General features: G+C 54.5%; 1 protein-coding gene across 4 annotated transcripts in view; it reads right to left on the bottom strand.

Annotated features, from left to right (window-relative positions):
• The window catches only part of spega (striated muscle enriched protein kinase a), a 396,078-nt gene that overhangs the window by 235,982 nt on the left and 138,051 nt on the right, over nucleotides 1–22,045 (bottom strand). For 3 of the 4 annotated variants that reach the window (XM_087989397.1, XM_087989394.1, XM_087989396.1), the window contains exons 3-4: nucleotides 19,430–19,464; nucleotides 16,252–16,356 (exon numbers count right to left, since the gene is read on the bottom strand). In XM_087989397.1, the coding sequence (XP_087845523.1) occupies nucleotides 16,252–16,356; nucleotides 19,430–19,464 (140 nt within the window). The remainder of the gene's footprint in view (nucleotides 1–16,251; nucleotides 16,357–19,429; nucleotides 19,465–22,045) is intronic. The other variant, XM_087989395.1, reaches the window with a different exon arrangement.

The raw sequence follows: 22,045 nt of genomic DNA, 5'->3' as shown, positions 1-22,045 counted from the left end.
TTATGGGGAGATCTGATTGAGGTTTACAAAATCGTGAAGGGTATAGACAGGATGGATAGAGACAAGCTTTTTCCCAGAGTGAAGGATTCATTAACGAGAGGTCACGTGTTCAAGATGAGAGGTGGAAGGTTTAAGGGGAATACACGTTGCAAGTACTTCACACAGAGGGTGGTAGGTGCCTGGAACGCGATGCCAGCAGAGGTGGTAGAGGCAGGCACGGTAGATTCATTTAAGATGTGTCTGGACAGATGCATGAGTAGATGGGGAGCAGAGGGATACAGATGCTTAGGAATTGACCAACAGGTTTAGACAGTACATTTGGTTCGGCTTAGGCTTGGAGGGCCGAAGGGCCTGGCCCTGGGCTGTAAATTTTCTTTGTTGTTTGTCAGAGATAGGTTCTTTACTCAGAGAGTAGTAGGGGTGTGAATACACTGCCTGCAATAGTAGTAGACTTGCCAACTTTAAGGGCATTTAAATGGTCATTGGCTAAACATATGGATGAGAATGGAATAGTGTAGGTTAGGTGGGCTTCAGATTGGTTCCACAGGTCGGCACAACATTGAGGGCCGAAGGGCTTGTACTGTGCTGTAATATTCTATGTTCACTGTTGTAAGGTGGGGAATGTGACAGACAATTTGTGATCAGCAATATCCTGCAAACAGCAATGTAAGAATGAGCAGACTGTCTGCTAGGGATTGAGGGATAAGCTTTGGCCAACTCTCTGGACAGAGTTCCCCTGGTCTTCTTAGAAATACAGCTCACGGGATCTTTTCAGCCATGTGAGGGGACAGTTTAACCAGAGGGATGTAGTCACATTGGAGGCAGCTCTGAGGAGGTTCACTCGATTAATTCCAGAGATGAGGGCTTTGTTAAATGAAGAGAGTTTGAGCAGTTTAGACAGATACTCTCTGGAGTTGAGAAGAATGACAGGAGATCGAATTGGGGTCGAGAAGATGCTATAGGGGACTGACCGTAGAGAGAGAGAGAGGATGCTGCCTCATGTGGGACAGTCTAGGTCGAGGGATCATTGCTTTAAGATGGGGAGCAGATTAAAACAGAGATTGGGAGAAATTACTTCTCTCAAAGTGTCATGAATCTTTTATTTCCTCATAGGAAAAGCATATCTCTGGCTGGGCCAATATTTATTGCCCAGAGGGCAATTAAGAACCATTGTTGTGGGTTGGAGTCACATGTAGGCTACACTAGGTAAGGACGGCAGTTTCCTTCTCTAAAGGACATTAGTGACCCAGATGGGTGTTTCTGACAATCAACAATGGATTCATGGTCATCATTATTGCTCAGTGTTCAGGGATGTGTAGGTTGGGTGCATTAGTAAGGGTTAATATGTAGAGTAATAGGGTAGGGAAATGGGTTACTCTTCAGAGGGTCGGTGTGGACTTGTTTCTATACTGTAGGGATTCTATGGTTAGATTTTTAATTCCAGATATCTATTCAATTGAAATTCCACCATCTGCCGTGGCAAGATTCGAATCTGGGTCCCCAGGACATTGCCTCGCTCTCTGGATTAATACCTTGCAATATCACTATAGAAAACGAAAATGTTGGCGCGGAAGATACAGAGATACTTACATCTAGACTAGAAGAGATTGAGGTTCACAAGGAAGAAGTATTAGAAATACTGCAGAGCGTGAAAATAGACAAGTCCCCTGGGCCGGATGGGATCTATCCTAGGATTCTCTGGGAAGCAAGGGAAGAGATTGCCGATCTTTGGCATTGATCTTCATATCGTCATTATCTACAGGAATAGTGCCTGAGGACTGGAGGATAGCAAATGTGGTTCCCTTGTTCAAAAAGGGTAGTAGAGACAACCCTGGTAATTACAGACCAGTGAGTCTCACTTCAGTTGTTGGTAAAGTGTTGGAAAAGGTTATAAGAGCTAGGATTTATAACCATCTAGAAAAGAATAATCTGATGAGGGACAGTCAGCACGGTTTTGTGAAGGGTAGGTCGTGCTTAACGAATCTTATTGAGTTTTTTGACAAAGTGACCAAACAGGTAGATAAGAGTAAACCAGTTGATGTGGTGTATATGGATTTCAACAAGGCGTTCAATAAGGTTCCCCACAGTAGGCTATTATACAAAATGCGGAGGAATGGGATTGTGGGAGACATAGCAGTTTGGATCAGTAATTGGCTTGCTGAAAGAAAACAGGGTTGTAGTTGATGGAACATGTTCATCTTGGTGTCCAGTTACTAGCAGCATACCGCAAGGGTCGGTGTTGGGTCCACTGCTGCTCGTCATTTTTATAAATGATCTGGATGAGGGCTTAGAAGGTCGGGTTAGTAAATTTGCAGACGACATTAAGGTCGGTGGAGTTGTGGATAGTGACAAAGGATGTGGTAGGTTGCAGAGAGACATAGATAGGATGCAGAGCTGGGCTGAGAGGTAGCAAATGGAGTTTAATGTGGACAAGTGTGAGGTGATTCACTTTGGATGGAGTAACCGGAATGCAAAGTACTGGGCTAATGGTAAGATTCTTGGGAGTGCAGATGAGCAGAGAGATCTTGGTGTCCATGTACACAGATCCCTGAAAGTTGCCACCCAGATTGATAGGGTTGTTAAGAAGGCATACAGTGTCTTGGCCTTTATTAACAGAGGGATTGAGTTCCGGAACCAGGAGGTTATGCTGCAGCTGTACAAAACTCTGGTACAGCCACACTTGGCGTATTGTGAACAGTTCTGGTCACCGCATTATAAGAAGGATGTGGAAGCTTTGGAAAGGGTGCAGAGATTTACTAGGATGTTGCCTGGTATGGAAGGAATGTCTTACGAGGAAAGGCTAAGGGCCTTGAGGCTGTTTTCGTCAAAGAAGGTTGAGAGGTGACTTAATAGAGACATACAAGATAATCAGAGGGTTAGATATGGTGGACAGGGAGAGCCTTTTTCCAAGTATAGGGACGGCAAACACGAGGGGACACAACTTTAAAGTGAGGGGAGATAGGTATAAGACAGATGTCAGAGGTAGTTTCTTTACTCAGAGAGTAGTAAGGGTATGGAATGCTTTGCCTGCAACGGTAGTAGATTCGCCAAGTTTAAGTGCATTTAAGTCGTCATTGAACAAGCATATGGATGTACATGGTGTTGGTGGGATGGGCTTCAGATTGGTATGAGGGCGGCGCAACATAGAGGGCTGAAGGGCCTGTACTGCACTGTAATGTTCTATGTTCTATATTACTGCGAGGGCCATTGCCTTCCCATCTACAGAACTCCATGCCCAGAATGCAGTGGATGCTGAGACATTGAATAAATTGAAGAAGGAGCTAGACAGATTTTTATTTGGTAAAGTGTTACGGAGAGTGGACAGGAACATGGAGTTGACGATTGTATTAAATGGCAGATCAGGCTCAAGGGGCCGAATGGCCTCCTCCTGCTCCTAGATACTAGTTTTGAACACCTCATCAGACAGATGGTACCTCAGAAAGTGTGGCACTGTCTCGGTACTGCATGGGGAATGTCAGCCTGGACTTTATGCTCAGCTCACTGCAGTGGGGCTAATGGTGGCTCAGTGGACAATATCCCTCACTCAGTGAAAGGATAAGATGTACAAAAACACTGAAGGCGTGTAACCACTTCCTGGGGTGAGCAAGGGGAGCACCCAACACTTTCAACAAAATGACACTCCACCACCCACAGCCACCTTTGAGACAAGGAGGGAGACATGGTGGGCAGGAATTCCTGGCCTAGCCCACGATGCCAACATTCCAAGAATGTTCGAGAAGCAAAGGCATAAACCTAAGGACTATGAGAGAACAGAACAGGGAGGCAGAGATGATGGGCCGAGCGGCCTGCTCCTGCTTCTAATTTGCATGTTTGTGTGAAATGTAACTGAATGACTCTAAAGGTTATGGTGGAGTCAAAGTAAGTGAAACCAGCCAATAACCAAGCTCAGCTCAAAGAGAGGTGAGCTATCTCAGAATCCCAGCACGAGGACCGCAGCATTTTAGGGACAGAGACCGTCACAAACAGAGAGTGGACATGACAAAGCCTTGGTCAAAGACACTGAGCTGACCAAGTGTCTAAAGGACGGGAGGTTCTGTGAGGGAATGACAGGGGGGAGAGCCCAGGAATCTGACGGCACAAACACTGCTGGTGGAGAGATGGGAATCAGGGAGTCACACAGAGGCTGGAAGTGGGGAACACACAGAGATCCCAGATGGTCATCAGGCCTGGAGGGGGTGAAAGAGATAGGGAGGCAGTGTATGGGCAGGAGGGGGTAATAGAGATAGGGAGGGGGTGTAGGGTCTGGAGGAAGTGATAGAGATAAGGAGGGGGTGTAGGGTCTAAAGGGGGTAACAGAGATATGGAGGGGGGTAGGGGCTGGAATCAGGAACAGAGATAGGGAGGAGGTGTAGGGGCTGGAGGAGGTGACAAGGATAGGGAGGGGGTGGAGGGGTTGACTGAGGTAGGGAGGGGGTGTAGGGGCTGGAGGAGGTTACAGAGATAGGGGGGGCGGTGTAGGGGCCGGAGGAGGAGACAGAGGTAGGGAGGGGGTGTAGGGGCTGGAGGAGGAGACAGAGGTAGGGAGGGGGTGTAGGGGCTGGAGGAGAAGACAGAGATAGGGAGGAGGGTAGAGGCTGGAGGGGTTAACAGAGGTAGGTAGGGGCTGGAGGAGGTTACAGAGATAGGGAGGGGGTTTAGGGTCTAGAGGAGGAGACAGATATACGGAGGGGATGTAGGGGCTGGAGGAGGAGACAGAGGTAGGGAAGGGGTGTAGGGGCTGGAGGAGAAGACAGAGATAGGGAGGAGGGAAGAGGCTGGAGGGGTTGACAGAGGTAGGTAGGGGCTGGAGGGGGTTACAGAGATAGGGAGGGGGTATAGGGGCTGGAGGCAGGACTGAGATAGGGAGGGGTGTAGAGGCTGGAGGAGGGGGTGACAGAGATAGGGAGGGGCTGTAGGAAGGGACAGAGATGGGGGGTGTAGGGGCTGGAAGGGGTTACAGTGATAGGGAAGGGGAGTAGGGGCTGGAGGGGGTTACAGAGATAGGGAGGGGCTGGACAGGGTTACAGAGATAGGGAGGGGGTGTAGGGGATGGAGGCAGGACTGATTTAGGGAGGGTTGTAGGGGCTGGAGGAGGGGGTTACAGAGATAGGGAGGGGGTGTAGGGGCTTGTGGAGGGGGTTACAAAGATAGGGAGGGATGTAGGAGCTGGAGGAGGTGACAGAGATAGGGAGGGGGTGTCGGGGCTGGAGGAGGTGACAGAGATAGGGAGGGAGTGTAGGGGGCTGGAGGAGGTGACAGTGATAGGGAGGATGTGTAGAGGCTGGAGGAGGTGACAGTGATAGGGAGTGGGTGTAGGGGGCTTGAGGAAGTGACAGAGATAGGGAGGGGGAGTAGGGGGCTGGAGGCGGTGACAGTGATAAGGAGGGGGTGTAGAGGCTGGAGGAGGTGACAGAGATAGGGAGGGGTTGTAGAGGCTGGAGGAGGTGACAGAGATAGGGAGGGGGTGTAGTGGCTGGAGGGGGTGACAGAGATAGGGAGGGAGTGTAGGGGGCTGGAGGAGGTGACAGTGATAGGGAGGAGGTTTAGGGGCTGGAGAAAGTGACAGAGGTAGAGACGGGGTGTAGGGGCTGGAGGAAGTGACAGAGATAGGGAGGGGGTGTAGGGGCTGCAGGAGGTGACAGAGATAGGGAGAGAGTGTGGGGGCTGGAGGGGGTTACAGAGATAGGGAGGGGGGTATAGGGGCTGGAGGCAGGACTGATATAGGGAGGGGTGTAGGAGCTGGAAGAGGGGCTTACAGAGATAGGGAGGGATGTAGGGGCTGGAAGAGGTTACAGTGATAGGGAGGGGGTGTAGGGGCTGGAGGAAGGGACAGAGATGGGTGGGTGTGTAGGGGCTGGAAGGGGATTACAGTGATAGGGAGGGATGTAGAGGCTGGAGGAGGTGACAGAGATAGGGAGGGGGTGTAGGGGGCTGGAGGAGGTGACAGTGATAGGGAGTGGGTGTAGAGGCTGGAGGAGGTGACAGTGATAGGGAGGGGGTGTAGAGGCTGGAGAAGGTGACAGAGATAGGGAGGGGGTGTAGGGACTGGAGGCGGTTACAGAGCTAGGGAGGGGGACCCCGTAGGGGGCTGGAGGCAGTGACAGAGATAGGAAGGGGGTGTAGGGGGGCTGGAGGCAGTGACAGTGATAAGGAGGGGGTGTAGAGGCTGGAGGAGGTGACAGTGATAGGGAGGGGGTGTAGGGGGCTGGAGGAGGTGACAGAGATAGGGAGGGGTTGTAGAGGCTGGAGGAGGTGACAGAGATAGGGAGGGAGTGTATGGGGCTGGAGGAGGTGACAGTGATAGGGAGGGGGTGTAGGGACTGGAGCCGGTTACAGAGATAGGGAGGGGGCTGGAGGCGGTGACAGAGATAGGGAGGGGATGTAGAGGCTGGAGGAGGTGACAGAGATAGGGAGAGGGTGTAGGGGGCTGGAGGAGGTGACAGTGATAGGGAGGGGGTGTAGAGGCTGGAGAAGGTGACAGAGATAGGGAGGGGGTGTAGGGACTGGAGGCGGTTACAGAGCTAGGGAGGGGGACCCCGTAGGGGGCTGGAGGCAGTGACAGAGATAGGAAGGGGGTGTAGGGGGGCTGGAGGCAGTGACAGTGATAAGGAGGGGGTGTAGAGGCTGGTGGAGGTGACAGTGATAGGGAGGGGGTGTAGGGGGCTGGAGGAGGTGACAGAGATAGGGAGGGGTTGTAGAGGCTGGAGGAGGTGACAGAGATAGGGAGGGGGTGACAGAGATAGGGAGGGAGTGTAGGGACTGGAGCCGGTTACAGAGATAGGGAGGGGGCTGGAGGCGGTGACAGAGATAGGGAGGGGATGTAGAGGCTGGAGGAGGTGACAGAGATTTGGAGGGTGTGTAGGGGGCTGGAGGAGGTGACAGTGATAGGGAGTGGGTGTAGAGGCTGGAGGAGGTGACAGTGATAGGGAGGGGGTGTAGAGGCTGGAGAAGGTGACAGAGATAGGGAGGGGATGTAGGGACTGGAGGCGGTTACAGAGATAGGGAGGGGTGTAGGGGGCTGGAGGCGGTGACAGATAGGAAGGGGGTATAGGGGGGCTGGAGGCGGTGGCAGTGATAAGGAGGGGGTGTAGAGGCTGGAGGAGGTGACAGTGATAGGGAGGGGGTGTAGGGGGCTTGAGGAGGTGACAGAGATAGGGAGGGGGTGTAGGGGGCTGGAGGCGGTGACAGTGATAAGGAGGGGGTGTATAGGCTGGAGGAGGTGACAGAGGTAGGGAGGGGTTGTAGAGGCTGGAGGAGGTGACAGAGATAGGGAGGGGGTGTAGTGGCTGGAGGGGGTGACAGAGATAGGGAGGGAGTGTAGGGGGCTGGAGGAGGTGACAGTGATAGGGAGGGGGTGTAGAGGCTGGAGGAGGTGACAGATAGGGAGGGGGTGTAGGGGCTGGAGGAAGTGACAGAGGTAGAGAGGGGGTGTAGGGGCTGGAGGAGGTGACTGTGAAAGGGAGGGTGTTTAGGGGCAGGAGAAAGTGACAGAGGTAGAGAGGGGGTGTAGGGGCTAGAGGAGGTGACAGAGATAGGGAGGGGGTGTAGGGGCTGCAGGAGGTGACAGAGATAGGGAGGGAGTGTGGGGGCTGGAGGGGGTTACAGAGATAGGGAGGGGGGTATAGGGGCTGGAGGCAGGACTGATATAGGGAGGGGTGTAGGAGCTGGAGGAGGGGCTTACAGAGATAGGGAGGGATGTAGGGGCTGGAAGAGGTTACAGTGATAGGGAGGGGGTGTAGGGGCTGGAGGAAGGGACAGAGATGGGTGGGTGTGTAGGGGCTGGAAGGGGATTACAGTGATAGGGAGGGATGTAGGGGCTGGAGGAGGTGACAGTGATAGGGAGGGGGATGTAGAGGCTGGAGGAGGTGACAAAGATAGGGAGGGGGTGTAGGGGGCTGGAGGCGGTGAAAGAGATAGGATGGGGGTATAGGGGGGCTGGAGGAGGTGACAGAGATAGGGAGGGGGTGTCGGGGGCTGGAGGAGGTGACAGTGATAAGGAGGGGGTGTAGAGGCTAGAGGAGGTGACAGAGATAGGGAGGGGTTGTAGGGGGCTGGAGGAGGTGACAGTGATAGGGAGGGGGTGTAGGGACTGGAGCCGGTTACAGAGATAGGGAGGGGGTGTAGGGGGGTGGAGAAGGTGACAGAGATAGGGAGGGGTTGTAGAAGCTGGAGGAGGTGACAGAGATAGGAAGGGGGTGTAGGTGCTGGAGGAAGTGACAGAGGTAGAGAGGGCAGTAGGGGCTGGAGCAGGAGACAGATGCAGGGTGGGTTTGTAGGGGGCTGGAGGAGGTGACAGTGATAGGGAGGGTGTGTAACGGGCTGGAGGAGGTGACAGAGGTAGGGAGAGGGTGTAGGGGCTGGAAGGGGTTTCAGATATAGGGAGGGGGCATAGGTAGGGAGGAATGTAAAAACTCGAGGAGGGGAGAGGGTTAGGGAGGTGGTGTAGGGGCTGGAGGAGGAGACAGAGGTAGGGAGGGGGTTAGGGTCTGGAGGGAGTTACAGAGACAGGGAAAGGGTGTTTGGGCTGGAGGGGGTTACAGAGATAGGGAGGAGGTATAGGGGCTGGAGGCAGGACTGAGATAGGGAGGGGTGTAGAGGCTGGAGGAGTGGGTGACAGAGATAGGGAGGGGGTGTATGGGCCAGTGGAGGGGTTATAGAGATAGGGAGGGATGTAGGGCCTGGAGGAGGTTACAGAGATAGGGAGGGGGTGTAGGGGCTGGAAGGGGTTACAGAGATAGGGAGGGGGTGTAGGGGCTGGAGGAGATTACAGAGATAGGGAAGGGGAGTAGGGGCTGAGGAGGAGGAGAGAGAGGTAGGGAGGGGGTATAGGGGCTGGAGGGGGCTCCAGAGATAGGCATGGGGTGTAGGGGCTGGAGGAGGAGACAGAGGTAGGGAGGGGCTGGAGGGGGTTACAGAGATAGGGAGGGGGCATAGGTTCTGGAAGAGAGGACAGAGATGGGGAGGAATGTAGAAACTGGAGGAGGGGAGAGGGATAGGGAGTGAGTGTAGGGGCTGGAGGAGAGGACAGATTTAGGGAGGTGATGTAGGGGCTGGAGTAGGTGACAGAGATGGGGAGGTGGTGTAGGGGCTGGTGGAGGAGACAGAGGTAGGGAGGGGATTACAGAGACAGGGAAGGAGTGTAGGGGCTGGAGGGGGTTACAAAGATAGGGAGGGGGGTATAGGGGCTGGAGGCAGGAATGATATAGGGAGGGGTGTAGGGGCAGGAGGAGGGGTTTACAGAGATAGGGAGGGGGTGCATGGGCTTGTGGAGGGGGTTACAAAGATAGGGAGGGATGTAGGAGCTGGTGGAGGTTACAGTGATAGGGAGGGGGTGTAGGGGCTGGAGGAAGGGACAGAGATAGGGAGGGAGTGTGGGGGGTGGAGGGGGTTACAGTGATAGGGAAGGGGTGTAGGGGCTGGAGGAGGTTACAGAGATAGGGAGAGGATGTAGGGGTTTGTGGAGGGGGTTACAAAGATAGGGAGGGATGTAGGGGCTGGAGGAGGTTACAGTGATAGGGAGGGGGTGTAGGGGCTGGAGGAAGGGACAGAGATGGGTGGGGGTATAGGGGCTGGAGGAGGTGACAGAGATAGGGAGGGGATGTCGGGGGCTGGAGGAGGTGACAGTGATAGGGAGGGGGTGTAGGGGGGTGAAGGAGATGACAGTGATAGGGAGTGGGTGTAGAGGCTGGAGGAGGTGACAGAGATAGGGAGGGGGTGTAGGGGGCTGGAGGAGGTGACAGTGATAGGGAGGGAGTGTAGAGGCTGGAGGCGGTGACAGAGATAGGAAGGGGGTGTAGGGGGCTGGAGGCGGTGACAGTGATAGGGAGGGGGTGTAGGGGCTGCAGGAGGTGACAGAGATAGGGAGGGAGTGTGGGGGTGGAGGGGGTTACAGAGATAGGGAGGGATGTAGGGGCTGGAGGAGGTGACAGTGATAGGGAGGGGGTGTAGGGGGCTGGAGGAGGTGACAGTGATAGGGAGGGAGTGTAGAGGCTGGAGGCGGTGACAGAGATAGGAAGGGGGTGTAGGGGCTGGAGGCGGTGACAGTGATAGGGAGAGGGTGTAGGGGCTGCAGGAGGTGACAGAGATAGGGAGGGAGTGTGGGGGGTGGAGGGGGCTACAGAGATAGGGAGGGGATATAGGGGCTGGAGACAGGACTGATATAGGGAGGGGTGTAGGGGCTGGAGGAGGTGGTTACAGAGATAGAGAGGGGGTTTAGAGGCTGGAGGAGGTGACAGAGATAGAGAGGGGGTTTAGAGGCTGGAGGGGGTGACAGAGATAGGGAGGGGGTGTAGAGGCTGGAGGAGGTGACAGAGATAGGGAGGGGGTGTAGAAGCTGGAGGAGGTGACAGAGATAGGGAGGGCATGTAGAGGCTGGAGAAGGTGACAGAGATAGGGAGGAGGTGTAGAGGCTGGAGGAGGTGACAGAGATAGGGAGGGGGTATAGGGGGCTGGAGGAGGTGACAGTGATAGGGAGGGAGTTTAGGGGGCTGGAGGAGGTGACACTAATAGGGAGGGGGTGTAGGGAGCTGGAGGAAGGGACAGAGATGGGTGGGGTGTAGGGGCTGGAAGTGGTTACAGTGATAGGGAAGGGGTGTAGGGGATGGAGGAGGTTACAGAGATAGGGAGAGGTATAGGGGCTGGAGGCGGTTACAGAGATCGGGAGGGGTGTAGGGGCTGGAGGAGGCAACAGAGGTAGGGAGGGGGTGTCGGGGGCTGGAGGAGGTGACAGTGATAAGGATGGGGTGTACGGGGGTGGAGGAGATGACAGTGATAGGGAGTGGGTGTAGAGGCTGGAGGAGGTGACAGTGATAGGGAGGGGGTGTAGAGGCTGGAGAAATGACAGAGATTGGGAGGAGGTGTAGGGGGCTGGAGGAGGTGACAGTGATAGGGAGGGGGTGTAGAGACTGGAGGCGGTGACAGAGAGGAAGGGGGTGTAGGGGGCTGGAGGCAGTGACAGTGATAGGGAGGGGGTGTAGGGGCTGCAGGAGGTGACAGAGATAGGGAGGGAGTGTGGTGGGTGGAGGGGGTTACAGAGATAGGGAGGGGGGTATAGGGGCTGGAGGCAGGACTGATATAGGGAGGGGTGTAGGGGCTGGAGGAGGGGGTTACAGAGATAGGGAGGGATGTAGGGGCTGGAGGAGGTTACAGTGATACGGAGGGGGTGTAGGGGCTGGAGGAAGGGACAGATATGGGTGGGGGTGTTGGGACTGGAAGGGGTTACAGTGATAGGGAGGGGTGTAGGGGCTGGAGGAGGGGGTTACAGAGATAGAGAGGGGGTTTAGAGGCTGGAGGAGGTGACAGAGATAGGGAGGAGGTGTAGAGGCTGGAGGGGGTGACAGAGATAGGGAGGGGGTGTAGAGGCTGGAGGAGGTGACAGAGATAAGGAGGGGGTGTAGAAGCTGGAGGAGGTGACAAAGATAGGGAGGGGGTGTAGAGGCTGGAGGAGGTGACAGAGATAGGGAGGGGGTGTAGAGGCTGGAAGAGGTGACAGAGATAGGGAGGGGGTGTGGGGGCTGGAGGAGGTGACAGTGATAGGGAGGGGGTGTAGGGGCTGGAGGAAGGGACAGAGATGGGTGGGGGTATAGGGGCTGGAGGAGGTGACAGAGATAGGGAGGGGGTGTCGGGGGCTGGAGGAGGTGACAGTGATAGGGAGGGGATGTAGAGGCTGGAGGAAGTGACAGAGATAGGGAGGGGGTGTAGGGGGCTGGAGGCGGTGACAGTGATAGGGAGGGGGTGTAGGGGCTGCAGGAGGTGACAGAGATAGGGAGGGAGTGTGGTGGGTGGAGGGGGTTACAGAGATAGGGAGGGGGGTATAGAGGCAGGAGGCAGGACTGAAATAGGGAGGGGTGTAGTGGCTGGAGGAGGGGGTGACAGAGATAGGGAGGGTGTGTTGGGGCTGGAAGGGGTTACAGAGATAGGGAGGGGGTGTAGGGGCTGTAGGAATGGACAGAGATGGGGGGTGTAGGGGCTGGAAGGGGTTACAATGATAGGAAGGTGGTGTAGGGGCTGGAGGAGATTACAGGGATAGGGAAGGGGATTAAGGGCTGGAGGAGGAGGAGACAGAGGTAGGGAGGGGGTATAGGGGGTGGAGGGGGTTACAGAGATAGGGATGGGATGTAGGGGCTGGAGGAGGAGACAGAGGTAGGGAGGGGCTTGAAGGGGTTACAGATATAGGGAGGAGGCATAGGTTCTGGAGGAGAGGACAGAGTTGGGGAGGAATTTAGAAACTGGAGGAGGGATAGGGAGTGAGTGTAGGGGCTGGAGGAGGGGACAGATGTAGGGAGGTGATGTAGCGGCTGGAGTAGGTGACAGAGATAGGGAGGTGGTGTAGGGGCTGGAGGAGGAGACAGAGGTAGGGAGGGGGTTACAGAGACAGGGAAGGGGTGTAGGGGCTGGAGGGGGTTACAGAGATAGGGAGGGGGGTACAGGGGCTGGAGGCAGGACTGATATAGGGAGGGGTGTCGGGGCTGGAGGAGGGGGTTACAGAGATAGGGAGGCGGTGTAGGGGCTTGTGGAGGGGGTTACAAAGATAGGGAGGGATGTAGGGGCTGGAGGAAGGGACAGAGTTGGGTGGGGGTGTAGGGGCTGGAAGGGGTTACAGTTATAGGGAGGGAGTGTAGGGGCTGGAGGAAGGGACAGAGCTGGCTGGGGGTGTAGGGGCTGGAACGGGGTTACAGTGATAGGGAGGGATGTAGGGGGCTGGAGGAGGTGACTGATAGGGAGGGGGTGTAGGGGGCTGGAGGAGATGTCAGTGATAGGGAGGGGGTGTAGAGGCTGGAGGAGGTGACAGAAATAGGGAGGGGGTGTAGGGGCTGGAGGAAGTGACAGAGGTAGGGAGGGAGTGTGGGGGCTGGAGGGGGTTACAGACATAGAGGTATAGGGGCTGGAGGCAGGACTGATATAGAGAGGGGTGTAGGGGCTGGAGGAGAGGGTTACAGAGATAGGGAGGGATGTAGGGGCTGGAGGAGGTGACAGTGATAGGGAGGGGTTGTAGAGGCTGGAGGAGGTCACAGAGAAAGGGAGGGGGTGTAGGGGGCTAGAGGAGGTGACAGTGAAAGGGAGGGGGTTAGGGGCTGGAGGAGGTGACAGTGATAGGGAGGGAGTGTAGAGGCTGGAGGAGGTGACAGAGATAGGGAGGTGGTGTAGAGGCTGGAGGAGGTGTAGAGGCTGGAGGCGGCGATAGAGATAGGGAGGGGTGTAGGGGCTGGAGGAGGTTACAGAGATAGAGAGGGGGTGTAGGGGCTTGTGGAGGGGGTTACAAAGATAGGGAGGGATGTAGGGGCTGGAGGAAGGGACAGAGTTGGGTGGAGGTGTAGGGGCTGGAAGGGGTTACAGTGATAGAGAGGGGGTGTAGGGGGCTGGAGGAGATGACAGTGATAGGGAGGGGGTGTAGGGGGCTGGAGGAGGTGACAGTGATAGGGAGGGGGTGTAGAGGCTGGAGGAGGTGACAGAAATAGGGAGGGGGTGTAGGGGCTGGAGGAAGTGACAGAGGTAGGGAGGGAGTGTGGGGGCTGGAGGGGGTTACAGACATAGGGATAGGGGTATAGGGGCTGGAGGCAGGACTGATATAGAGAGGAGTGTAGGGGCTGGAGGAGAGGGTTACAGAGATAGGGAGGGATGTAGGGGCTGGAGGAGGTGACAGTGATAGGGAGGGGTTGTAGAGGCTGGAGGAGGTCACAGAGAAAGGGAGAGGGTGTAGGGGCTGGAGGCGGTGACAGATAGAGGGAGGGGGTGTCGGGGCTGGAGGGGGTGACAGAGATAGAGAGGGAGTTTAGGGGGCTGGAGGAGGTGACAGAGATAGGGAGGGAGTGTAGAGGCTGGAGGAGGTGACAGAGATAGGGAGGGGGTGTAGAGGCTGGAGGAGGTGACAGATAGGGAGGGAGTGTGGGGGGCTAGAGGAGTTGACAGTGACAGGGAGGGGGTGTAGTGGCTGGAGGAGGTGACAGAGATAGGGAGGGGGTGTGGGGTGCTGGAGGATGTGACAGAGATAGGGAGGGGGTGTAGAGGCTGGAGGAGGTGACAGAGATAGGGAGGGGTATAGGGGCTGGAGGAAGTGACAGAGGTAGAGAGGGGGTGTAGGGGCTGGAGGAGGTGACAGAGAAAGGGAGGGGGCTAGAGGAGGTGACAGTGATAGGGAGGGGGTGTAGAGGCTGGAGGAGATGACAGAAATAGGGAGGGGGTGTAGTGGCTGGAGGAGGTGACAGAGATAGGGAAGGGTTGTGGGAGCTGGAGGATGTGACAGAGATAGGGAGGGATGTAGGGGCTGGAGGAGGTGACAGTGATAGGGAGGGGTTGTAGAGGCTGGAGGAGGTCACAGAGAAAGGGAGGGGGTGTAGGGGCTGGAGGCGGTGACAGATAGAGGGAGGGGGTGTCGGGGCTGGAGGGGGTGACAGAGATAGAGAGGGAGTTTAGGGGGCTGGAGGAGGTGACAGAGATAGGGAGGGAGTGTAGAGGCTGGAGGAGGTGACAGAGATAGGGAGGGGGTGTAGAGGCTGGAGGAGGTGACAGATAGGGAGGGAGTGTGGGGGGCTAGAGGAGTTGACAGTGACAGGGAGGGGGTGTAGTGGCTGGAGGAGGTGACAGAGATAGGGAGGGGGTGTGGGGTGCTGGAGGATGTGACAGAGATAGGGAGGGGGTGTAGAGGCTGGAGGAGGTGACAGAGATAGGGAGGGGTATAGGGGCTGGAGGAAGTGACAGAGGTAGAGAGGGGGTGTAGGGGCTGGAGGAGGTGACAGAGAAAGGGAGGAGGCTGGAGGAGATGACAGAAATAGGGAGGGGGTGTAGTGGCTGGAGGAGGTGACAGAGATAGGGAAGGGTTGTGGGAGCTGGAGGAGGTGACAGAGATAGGGAAGGGTTGTGGGAGCTGGAGGATGTGACAGAGATAGGGAGGGGGTGTAGAGGCTGGAGGAGGTGACAGAGATAGGGAGGGGGTGTAGAGGTTGGAGGAGGTGACAGAGATAGGGAGGGGGTGTAGGGGCTGCAGGAGGTGACAGAGATAGGGAGGGGGTGTGGGGGCAGGACGATGTGACAGAGATAGGGAGGGGGTGTAGGGACTGGAGGCAGTTACAGAGATAGAGAGGGGGTGTAGGGGCTGGAGGAGGGGGTTACAGAGTTAGAGAGCGGTTGTGGCTGGAGGAGGGGACAGAGATAGGGAGAGGTGTAGGGGCTGGAGGAGGGGACAGATAGGGAGGGGTGTAGGGCCAGGAGGAGGGGACAGTGATAGGGAGGTGTGTAGGGGCTGGAGGTGGGGACAGAGATAGCGAGGGGCATATGGGCTGGTGGAGGGGACAGAGATAGAGAGGGATGTAGGGGCTGGAGGGGGTGACAGAGATGGGGAGGTGTAGGGGCTGGAGGGGGTTACAGAGATAGGGAGGGTGTGTAGGGGGTTGGAGACGGTTACATAGATAGGGAGGGGTGTATGGGCTCGAGGGGGTTACAGATATAGGGAGGGGGCATAGGTTCTGAAGGAGAGGACAGAGATAGGGCGGAATGTAGAGACTGGAGGAGGCGAGAGGGATAGGGAGTGAGTGTAGGTGCTGGACGAGGGGACAGAGATAGGGAGACGGTGTAGAGGCTGGAAGAGGTAACAGAGATGGGGGGCATAGGGGCTGGAGGAGGTTATGGAGACATGGAGGTGGTGTAGGGACTGGAAGCGGGTCAGAGCTAGGGAGGGGTGTAGGTGTTGGAGGAAGTTACAGTGATAGGAGGGTATAGGGACTGGAGGAGGGTCAGAGATAGGGAGGGGTGTTGAGGCTGGAGGAGGGGACAGAGATAGGGACGGGGTGTTGAAGCTCGAGGACGGTCAGAGATAGGGAGGGGTTTAGATGCTGGAGGAGGGGACAGTTAGGGAGGGGTGTTGAGGCTGGAGGAGGGGACAGATATAGGGAGGGGGTGTTGAAGCTGGAGGAGGGTCAGAGATAGGGAGGGCTATAGGGGCTGGGGGATGGGACAGAGATAGGGAGGGCTATAGGGACTGGGGGATGGGACAGAGATAGGGAGGGGTGTATGGGCTGGAGAGGGTGTCAGAGTTCGGGAGTGGTGTAGGGGCCGAAGGAGGTGACAGAGATAGGAGGGGGGTGAAGGAGTTTATAAGAAGAATATCAGGCTGCAAGATGTGAAGGTGATATCTGTCGTTGTGCAAGGGACTGACAGGGGAATGGGATTGTTTTGTTGGAGGGAGCAGCTCAGGAGGTGTGTTCCGTGGAACGTGTGCCTTTGCTCTCCAGGGCTGCCCTTTGACCTCAGGCCTACCTGTGGACACTCTTTGACCAGCTGCTTGCTGAGGGTGGAGGTATCCCTCTGTGGGCTCAACTTTCTGTGTTTCAAACGTTTCCTCTTCGCCACATTCCTCCGAGTCTAGATCAAAATAAAATTCTTCAGTATTTACAGAATTATCTCTGATGTCCAAGCAGAGTGTGACACTGTTAGGCAGTGACGGAATCCTCTTTCGTTCAGGTAGGTTCATGTTAGAGGTGCGTACAGAACAGACACTAACCGAAAGGTTCATGAAATAACAGATTCATCCGCCTGCCTCCTGCTCTCACTCCATCACCATCTCCTTCTCTTCCTTTTCCCTTTGTATTTGTCCAGCTTCACTCTTAAACACATCCATCTATTTCACTTTATATGTTTACAAGGTGTGGGTGTCACTGGCTGGGCCCAGCATTTATTACCCATCCCTAGTTGCCCCTTGAGAAGGTGAGGCTGAGCTGCCTTCTTGAACCACTGCAGTCCATGTGCTGTCGGTTGACCCACAATGTCCCTTACGGAGGGAATTCCAGGATTCTGAGCCAGTAACATGAAGGAACGGCAATATATTTCGAAGTCAGGATGCTGAGTGACTTGGAGGGGAACTTGCAGGGGGTGGTGTTCCCATGTATCTGCTGCCCTTGTCCTTCTAGATGGAAGTGGTTGTGGTTTGGAAAGTGCTGTCTGAGGATCTTTAGTAAATTTCTGCAGTGCATCTTGTAGATGGTACACACTGCTGCTACTGAGCATCAGTGGACAGCAGATACGAGGGAATACCATTCCCTGCAAATTCCCCTCCAAGGAAATATATCGCCGTTCCTTCAGTGTCGCTGGGTCAAAATCCTGGAATTCCCTCCCTAATGGCATTGTGGATCAACCCACAGCACATGGACTGCAGCAGTTCAAGAAGGCAGCTCACCCCCACCTTCTCAAGGGGCAACTTGGGACGGGCAATAAATGCTGGGCCCAACCAGCGATGGCAACATTCCAGATGCTGGAACCTAGCACTAACAATGCACTTTGAAAAGCAGGAGCATATTTACAGCATGTCAACATGGTGTTATGAAAGGGAAATCCTATTTGATGAATTTATTTTATGTTTTTGCGAATGGAACTAGGTGACAGTCAGTAGATACATTTCCAAAATCCATTTGATAAAGTTCCACACAAAAATGTGAGTAGATAAGATCAGAGATTCAGGGACAATATCTTAATATTGGATAGTGATTGGTTCATGGACAGGAAGTGGAATGTAGAAATAAAGGGGCATTTTCAAGCTAACAAGATTTTTACAAGTGGGATGTTGGAAAGATTTAGCTACATACAATGGAAATTAGAGACATAGTCAATAAAGATAGACAGTAATGTCACTCGTTTGCCGAGAAAAACACTTTGGTGGAAATACAAACAGGAAGGAGAACACCAGGTGACCACAGGAACACACAGACAAGGGAAGGAGAGGAAGGATAATGTGCGAGTGTATTCACTTTTATCATTAGCAGAGAAAAGCAGGAGAGATTTTGGAAGACGTGAAACGTACAAATGTTGAAATTCCAAATGGGTTGGGTGTACCGGAATTCATTGAGGAGAAAGTGAGGTCTGCAGATGCTGGAGATCAGAGCTGGAAATGTGTTGCTGGAAAAGCGCAGCAGGTCAGGCAGCATCCAGGGAACAGGAGAATCGACGTTTCGGGCATAAGCCCTTGTACCGGAATTCAGGAGATTGACATCGTGTAGTAATGTAGGAAAAGCAACAGCCAATCTGCGTATAGCAAGATCCCACAAACAGATGAACGTGACTGGATAAGCTGACTTTTGGGAAAATCAATGATCAAATCAGAGACAGAAATGACTGTCCATGGGATTTCCACGACAGAGAAGCAAGAGGGACCATCACCAGCAGGTTCCATCAGAAAAGGTAGTGACTGTCACAGTACAGTGCTCCCTCAGTACTGACTCTCCGACAGTGCGGCACTCCCTCATCATTGACCCTCCGACAGTGTCGCACTCCCTCAGCACTGAACCTCCGAAAATGTCGCACTCCCTCAGCATTGACCCTCCGACAGTGCGGCACTCCCTCAGCACTGACCCCCGACGGTGCGGCACTCCCTCAGTACTGACCCTGTGACAGTGCAGCACTCCCTCAGCACTGACCCCCTGACAGTGCGGCACTCCCTCAGTACTGACCCCCAGACAGTGCGGCACTCCCTCAGTACTGACCCTGTGACAGTGTGGCGCTCCCTCAGCACTGACCCTCGGACAGTGCGACACTCCCCTCAGTACTGACCCTGTGACAGTGCGGCACTCCCTCAGCACTGACCCTCGGACAGTGTGGCACTCCCTCAGTACTGACCCTTGGACAGTATGGCACTCCCTCAGCACTGACCCTCGGACAGTGTGGCACTCCATCAGTACTGACCCTCGGACAGTATGGCACTCCCTCAGCACTGACCCTTGGACAGTATGGCACTCTCTCAGCACTGACCCTCCTACAGTGTGGCACTCCCTCAGCACTGACCCTCGGACAGTATGGCACTCCCTCAGCACTGACCCTTGGACAGTATGGCACTCTCTCAGCACTGACCCTCCTACAGTGTGGCACTCCCTCAGCACTGACCCTCGGACAGTATGGCACTCCCTCAGCACTGACCCTCGGACAGTGTGGCACTCCCTCAGTACTGACCCTTGGACAGTATGGCACTCCCTCAGCACTGACCCTCGGACAGTGTGGCACTCTCTCAGCACTGACCCTCCAACAGTGCGGCACTCCCTTAGCACTGACCCTCTGACAGTGCAGCACTCCCTCAGCACTGACCCTCGGACAGTGTGGCACTCCCTCAGCACTGACCCTCTGACAGTGCGGCACTCCCTGAGCACTGACCCTCGAACAGTGTGGCACTCCCTCAGTACTGACCCTCCTATAGTGCAGCACTCCCTCAGTACTGACCCTCCTACAGTGCGGCACTCCCTCAGCACTTACCCTTTGACAGATTAGGTGGTAAATTTTATTTTGACATTGTGATGACCTCAAGCTGCCTCAATCCCAGTGTTCCCACTGGAATATCTCTGGTAACATTTTGGGAATGTATTTTGATGGACCCCTGCATTCCATAGACCCACTGATCCCACCCACTTCAGTCCTTTCGGAGAAACAGAAGAGAGAGACAGAAGCAGTTCCATACCGTCACTTTGTTTTCTGCAGGAGCGGAATACTTCGCTTCCATGGGGGCAGCAAGAGAAAGGAGATATTATTAAATGGTTACTAACAGCAGCAAGCACACACACACATACGCACACTTACACAGTGACAGCAACATGCACAACACGCTACACGTGGGAGGACTCACACTGAGCAAGCAGATACACTGGGTACAGTCATGAAATTCACAAGGGGCCATTTACACCTGACAACCTGTTGCACCTGGGGAGTCCCGCATCCTGCACCACTACCCCACCCCCGACTCCCTCCCCTTGTATTCCCCATTGCCTCCCCATCTCCCTCTGGAAACCGCAGACGCTAAACCACAAGAGAGTGTCCATCCGTTGCTTCAGCATCATCTACAAATTCCCATCGAACTGAGACCTACTCAAACACCTCCCATCGTTCAGAATCACAAAAACAATTACACTTGCAGGCATTTTCACAAATTCGGGATGTGACAGTGTCCCAATTTGCACACAGGAAGCTCCACTATCAGCAAAGTGTTCCTGACCTGTTTACCGGTTACTGGCTGAGGGTAAACATTAGCAGGACATGGGGGAGAGGTTCCCCACTCCCTCTCTTCCCACCCATTCGGTTGTGGGATTGTGATCCCAACAAAAGCAAATGGTACCTGAGTTTAACTCCTCGTTTGCGCCACACCCGCTCTGACAGTGCAGCACTCCCTCAGCACTGACCTTTCGACAGTGCGGTATTCCCTCAGCGCTGACCCTCTGACAATGTGGCACTCCCTCAGTACTGACCCACCGACAGTTCTGCACTCCCTCAGTACTGATCCTCCGACAGTGTGACACTCCCTCAGTATTGACCTTCCGACAATATGGCATTCCCTCAGCACTGACCCTCCAGAAATACTGGAGAAACTCAGCAGGTCTGAGGCTTCCCTCCAGAAAGAAACACAGTTAATGTCTCGAGTCCAGTTCTTCAAAAGTTATGATCTGCAACGTGCTGCTCTTAAGATTGTTTATATTGAACTAGAACCCCTGTTTGTCTCTGCACAGACTCTGTCAGACCAGCTGAGTCTCTCCAGCGTATTCTGTCTTATTGCGGGTTTCCAGAATTCACAGGATTTTGCTTTTGTTTGAGTGTGTCAGCTACACTTGAGTAAAGAGTTTCAATTGCTGTTTATAAATCAGAGAACTGCAGGGATGTTCTATTTTCAACATCGTTATATCACCATTAGAGCACAAAAAGAGGCCATTCAGCCCTACTGCTCCGTTCTAGTGCACATGCTCAACACAACACTCCTACTATCCCTCTCAATCTCACCCAATCAGCATTTCCTTTCTGTATCACCTCATTATGTAGCTTCTCCTGGATGTATCCATGCTATTCCTCTTCCCACTTTCCCTGTAGAAGTGAGCCCCCCATTATCACTTCTCCCCATGGGAGCCCAGTCTCCAATTCTTTCCCCCCATACCTCCCTTGTGGGAGTGAGTCTCCCATTCTCCCCCACTCCCTGTGGGAATGAGACTCCATTCTCCCCCACTCCCCGTGGGAGTGAGTCTCCCATTCTCCCCCATTCCCCGTGGGAGTGAGACTCCATTCTTCCCCACTCCCTGTGGGAATGAGACTCCATTCTCCCCCACTCCCTGTGGGAGTGAGTTCCCCATTCCTTGTGGAATGATATCTCTGCTGAATTGGTGATTGGATGTATTCAGGCTGTCCCTTGCTGAAGGATCTTGCCTTGGTGCCTTCCCCAAGGGGAGCAGCTTTCCGGGCACTCTGTGGGATAACTATCGACTGGGATGTGGGGAGTAACTGCAGTCTCCCAAGTGTCCCGTGGGATTGTTTCTCTCCAGCTGGGGAGTGCGGAATGGGCATCAGCTGTAACACACTTGCCCCTCAGCAGGGTACCACTTCCTCAGCTCTGCCCTGGGAGGGTGAATTCCAAATTTAAACATCTCTTATGAGTCACCTCTCACTTTCCTGTGGGCTGTAGGCTTGGGGTGTTGATAACAATTATGTGAATCCCTTTAGCACCTTCAATGGGATCTCTGTATCCAGTTTATTAAAGGGGAACAAATTCGTCTCATTGTTCACGGGATGAGGGTGTCTCTGGCTGGGCCAGCATTTATTGCCCATCCCTAATTGCCCAGAGGGTGGGTAAGTTCCAACCGCACTGCTGTGGGTCTGGAGTCACATGGAGGCCAGACCAGTTGAGGATGGCAGTGTCCTTCCCTAAAGGGCATTAGTGACCCAGATGGGGTTTTCTGACCATTGGCAATAGATTCCTGGTCCCTCTCACTGACACTAGCTTTATATCCTAAATTCAGGAAAATCGACGTTTCGGGCAAAAGCCCTTTGTGTTCGAAATGTCGATTTTCCTGCTCCTCGGATGCTGCCTGACCTGCTGCGCTTTTCCAGCACCACTCTAATCTTGACTGATCTCCAGCATCTAGGAGAAAGTGAGGACTGCAGATGCTGGAGATCAGAGCTTAAAAATGTGTTGCTGGAAAAGCGCAGCAGGTCAGGCAGCATCAAAGGAGCAGGAGAATCAACGTTTGATTCCTGAAGAAGGACTTATGCCCAAAATGTCAATTCTCCTGTTCCTTGGATGCTGCCTGACCTGCTGCGC

This window comes from Chiloscyllium plagiosum, unplaced genomic scaffold (assembly GCF_037043375.1).
Source record: "Chiloscyllium plagiosum isolate Xiang-an unplaced genomic scaffold, Cpla_swu_hap1 HiC_scaffold_7, whole genome shotgun sequence".
NCBI classification, from domain to species: domain Eukaryota; kingdom Metazoa; phylum Chordata; class Chondrichthyes; order Orectolobiformes; family Hemiscylliidae; genus Chiloscyllium; species Chiloscyllium plagiosum.
This window is presented reverse-complemented; position numbering and strand designations above follow the sequence as displayed.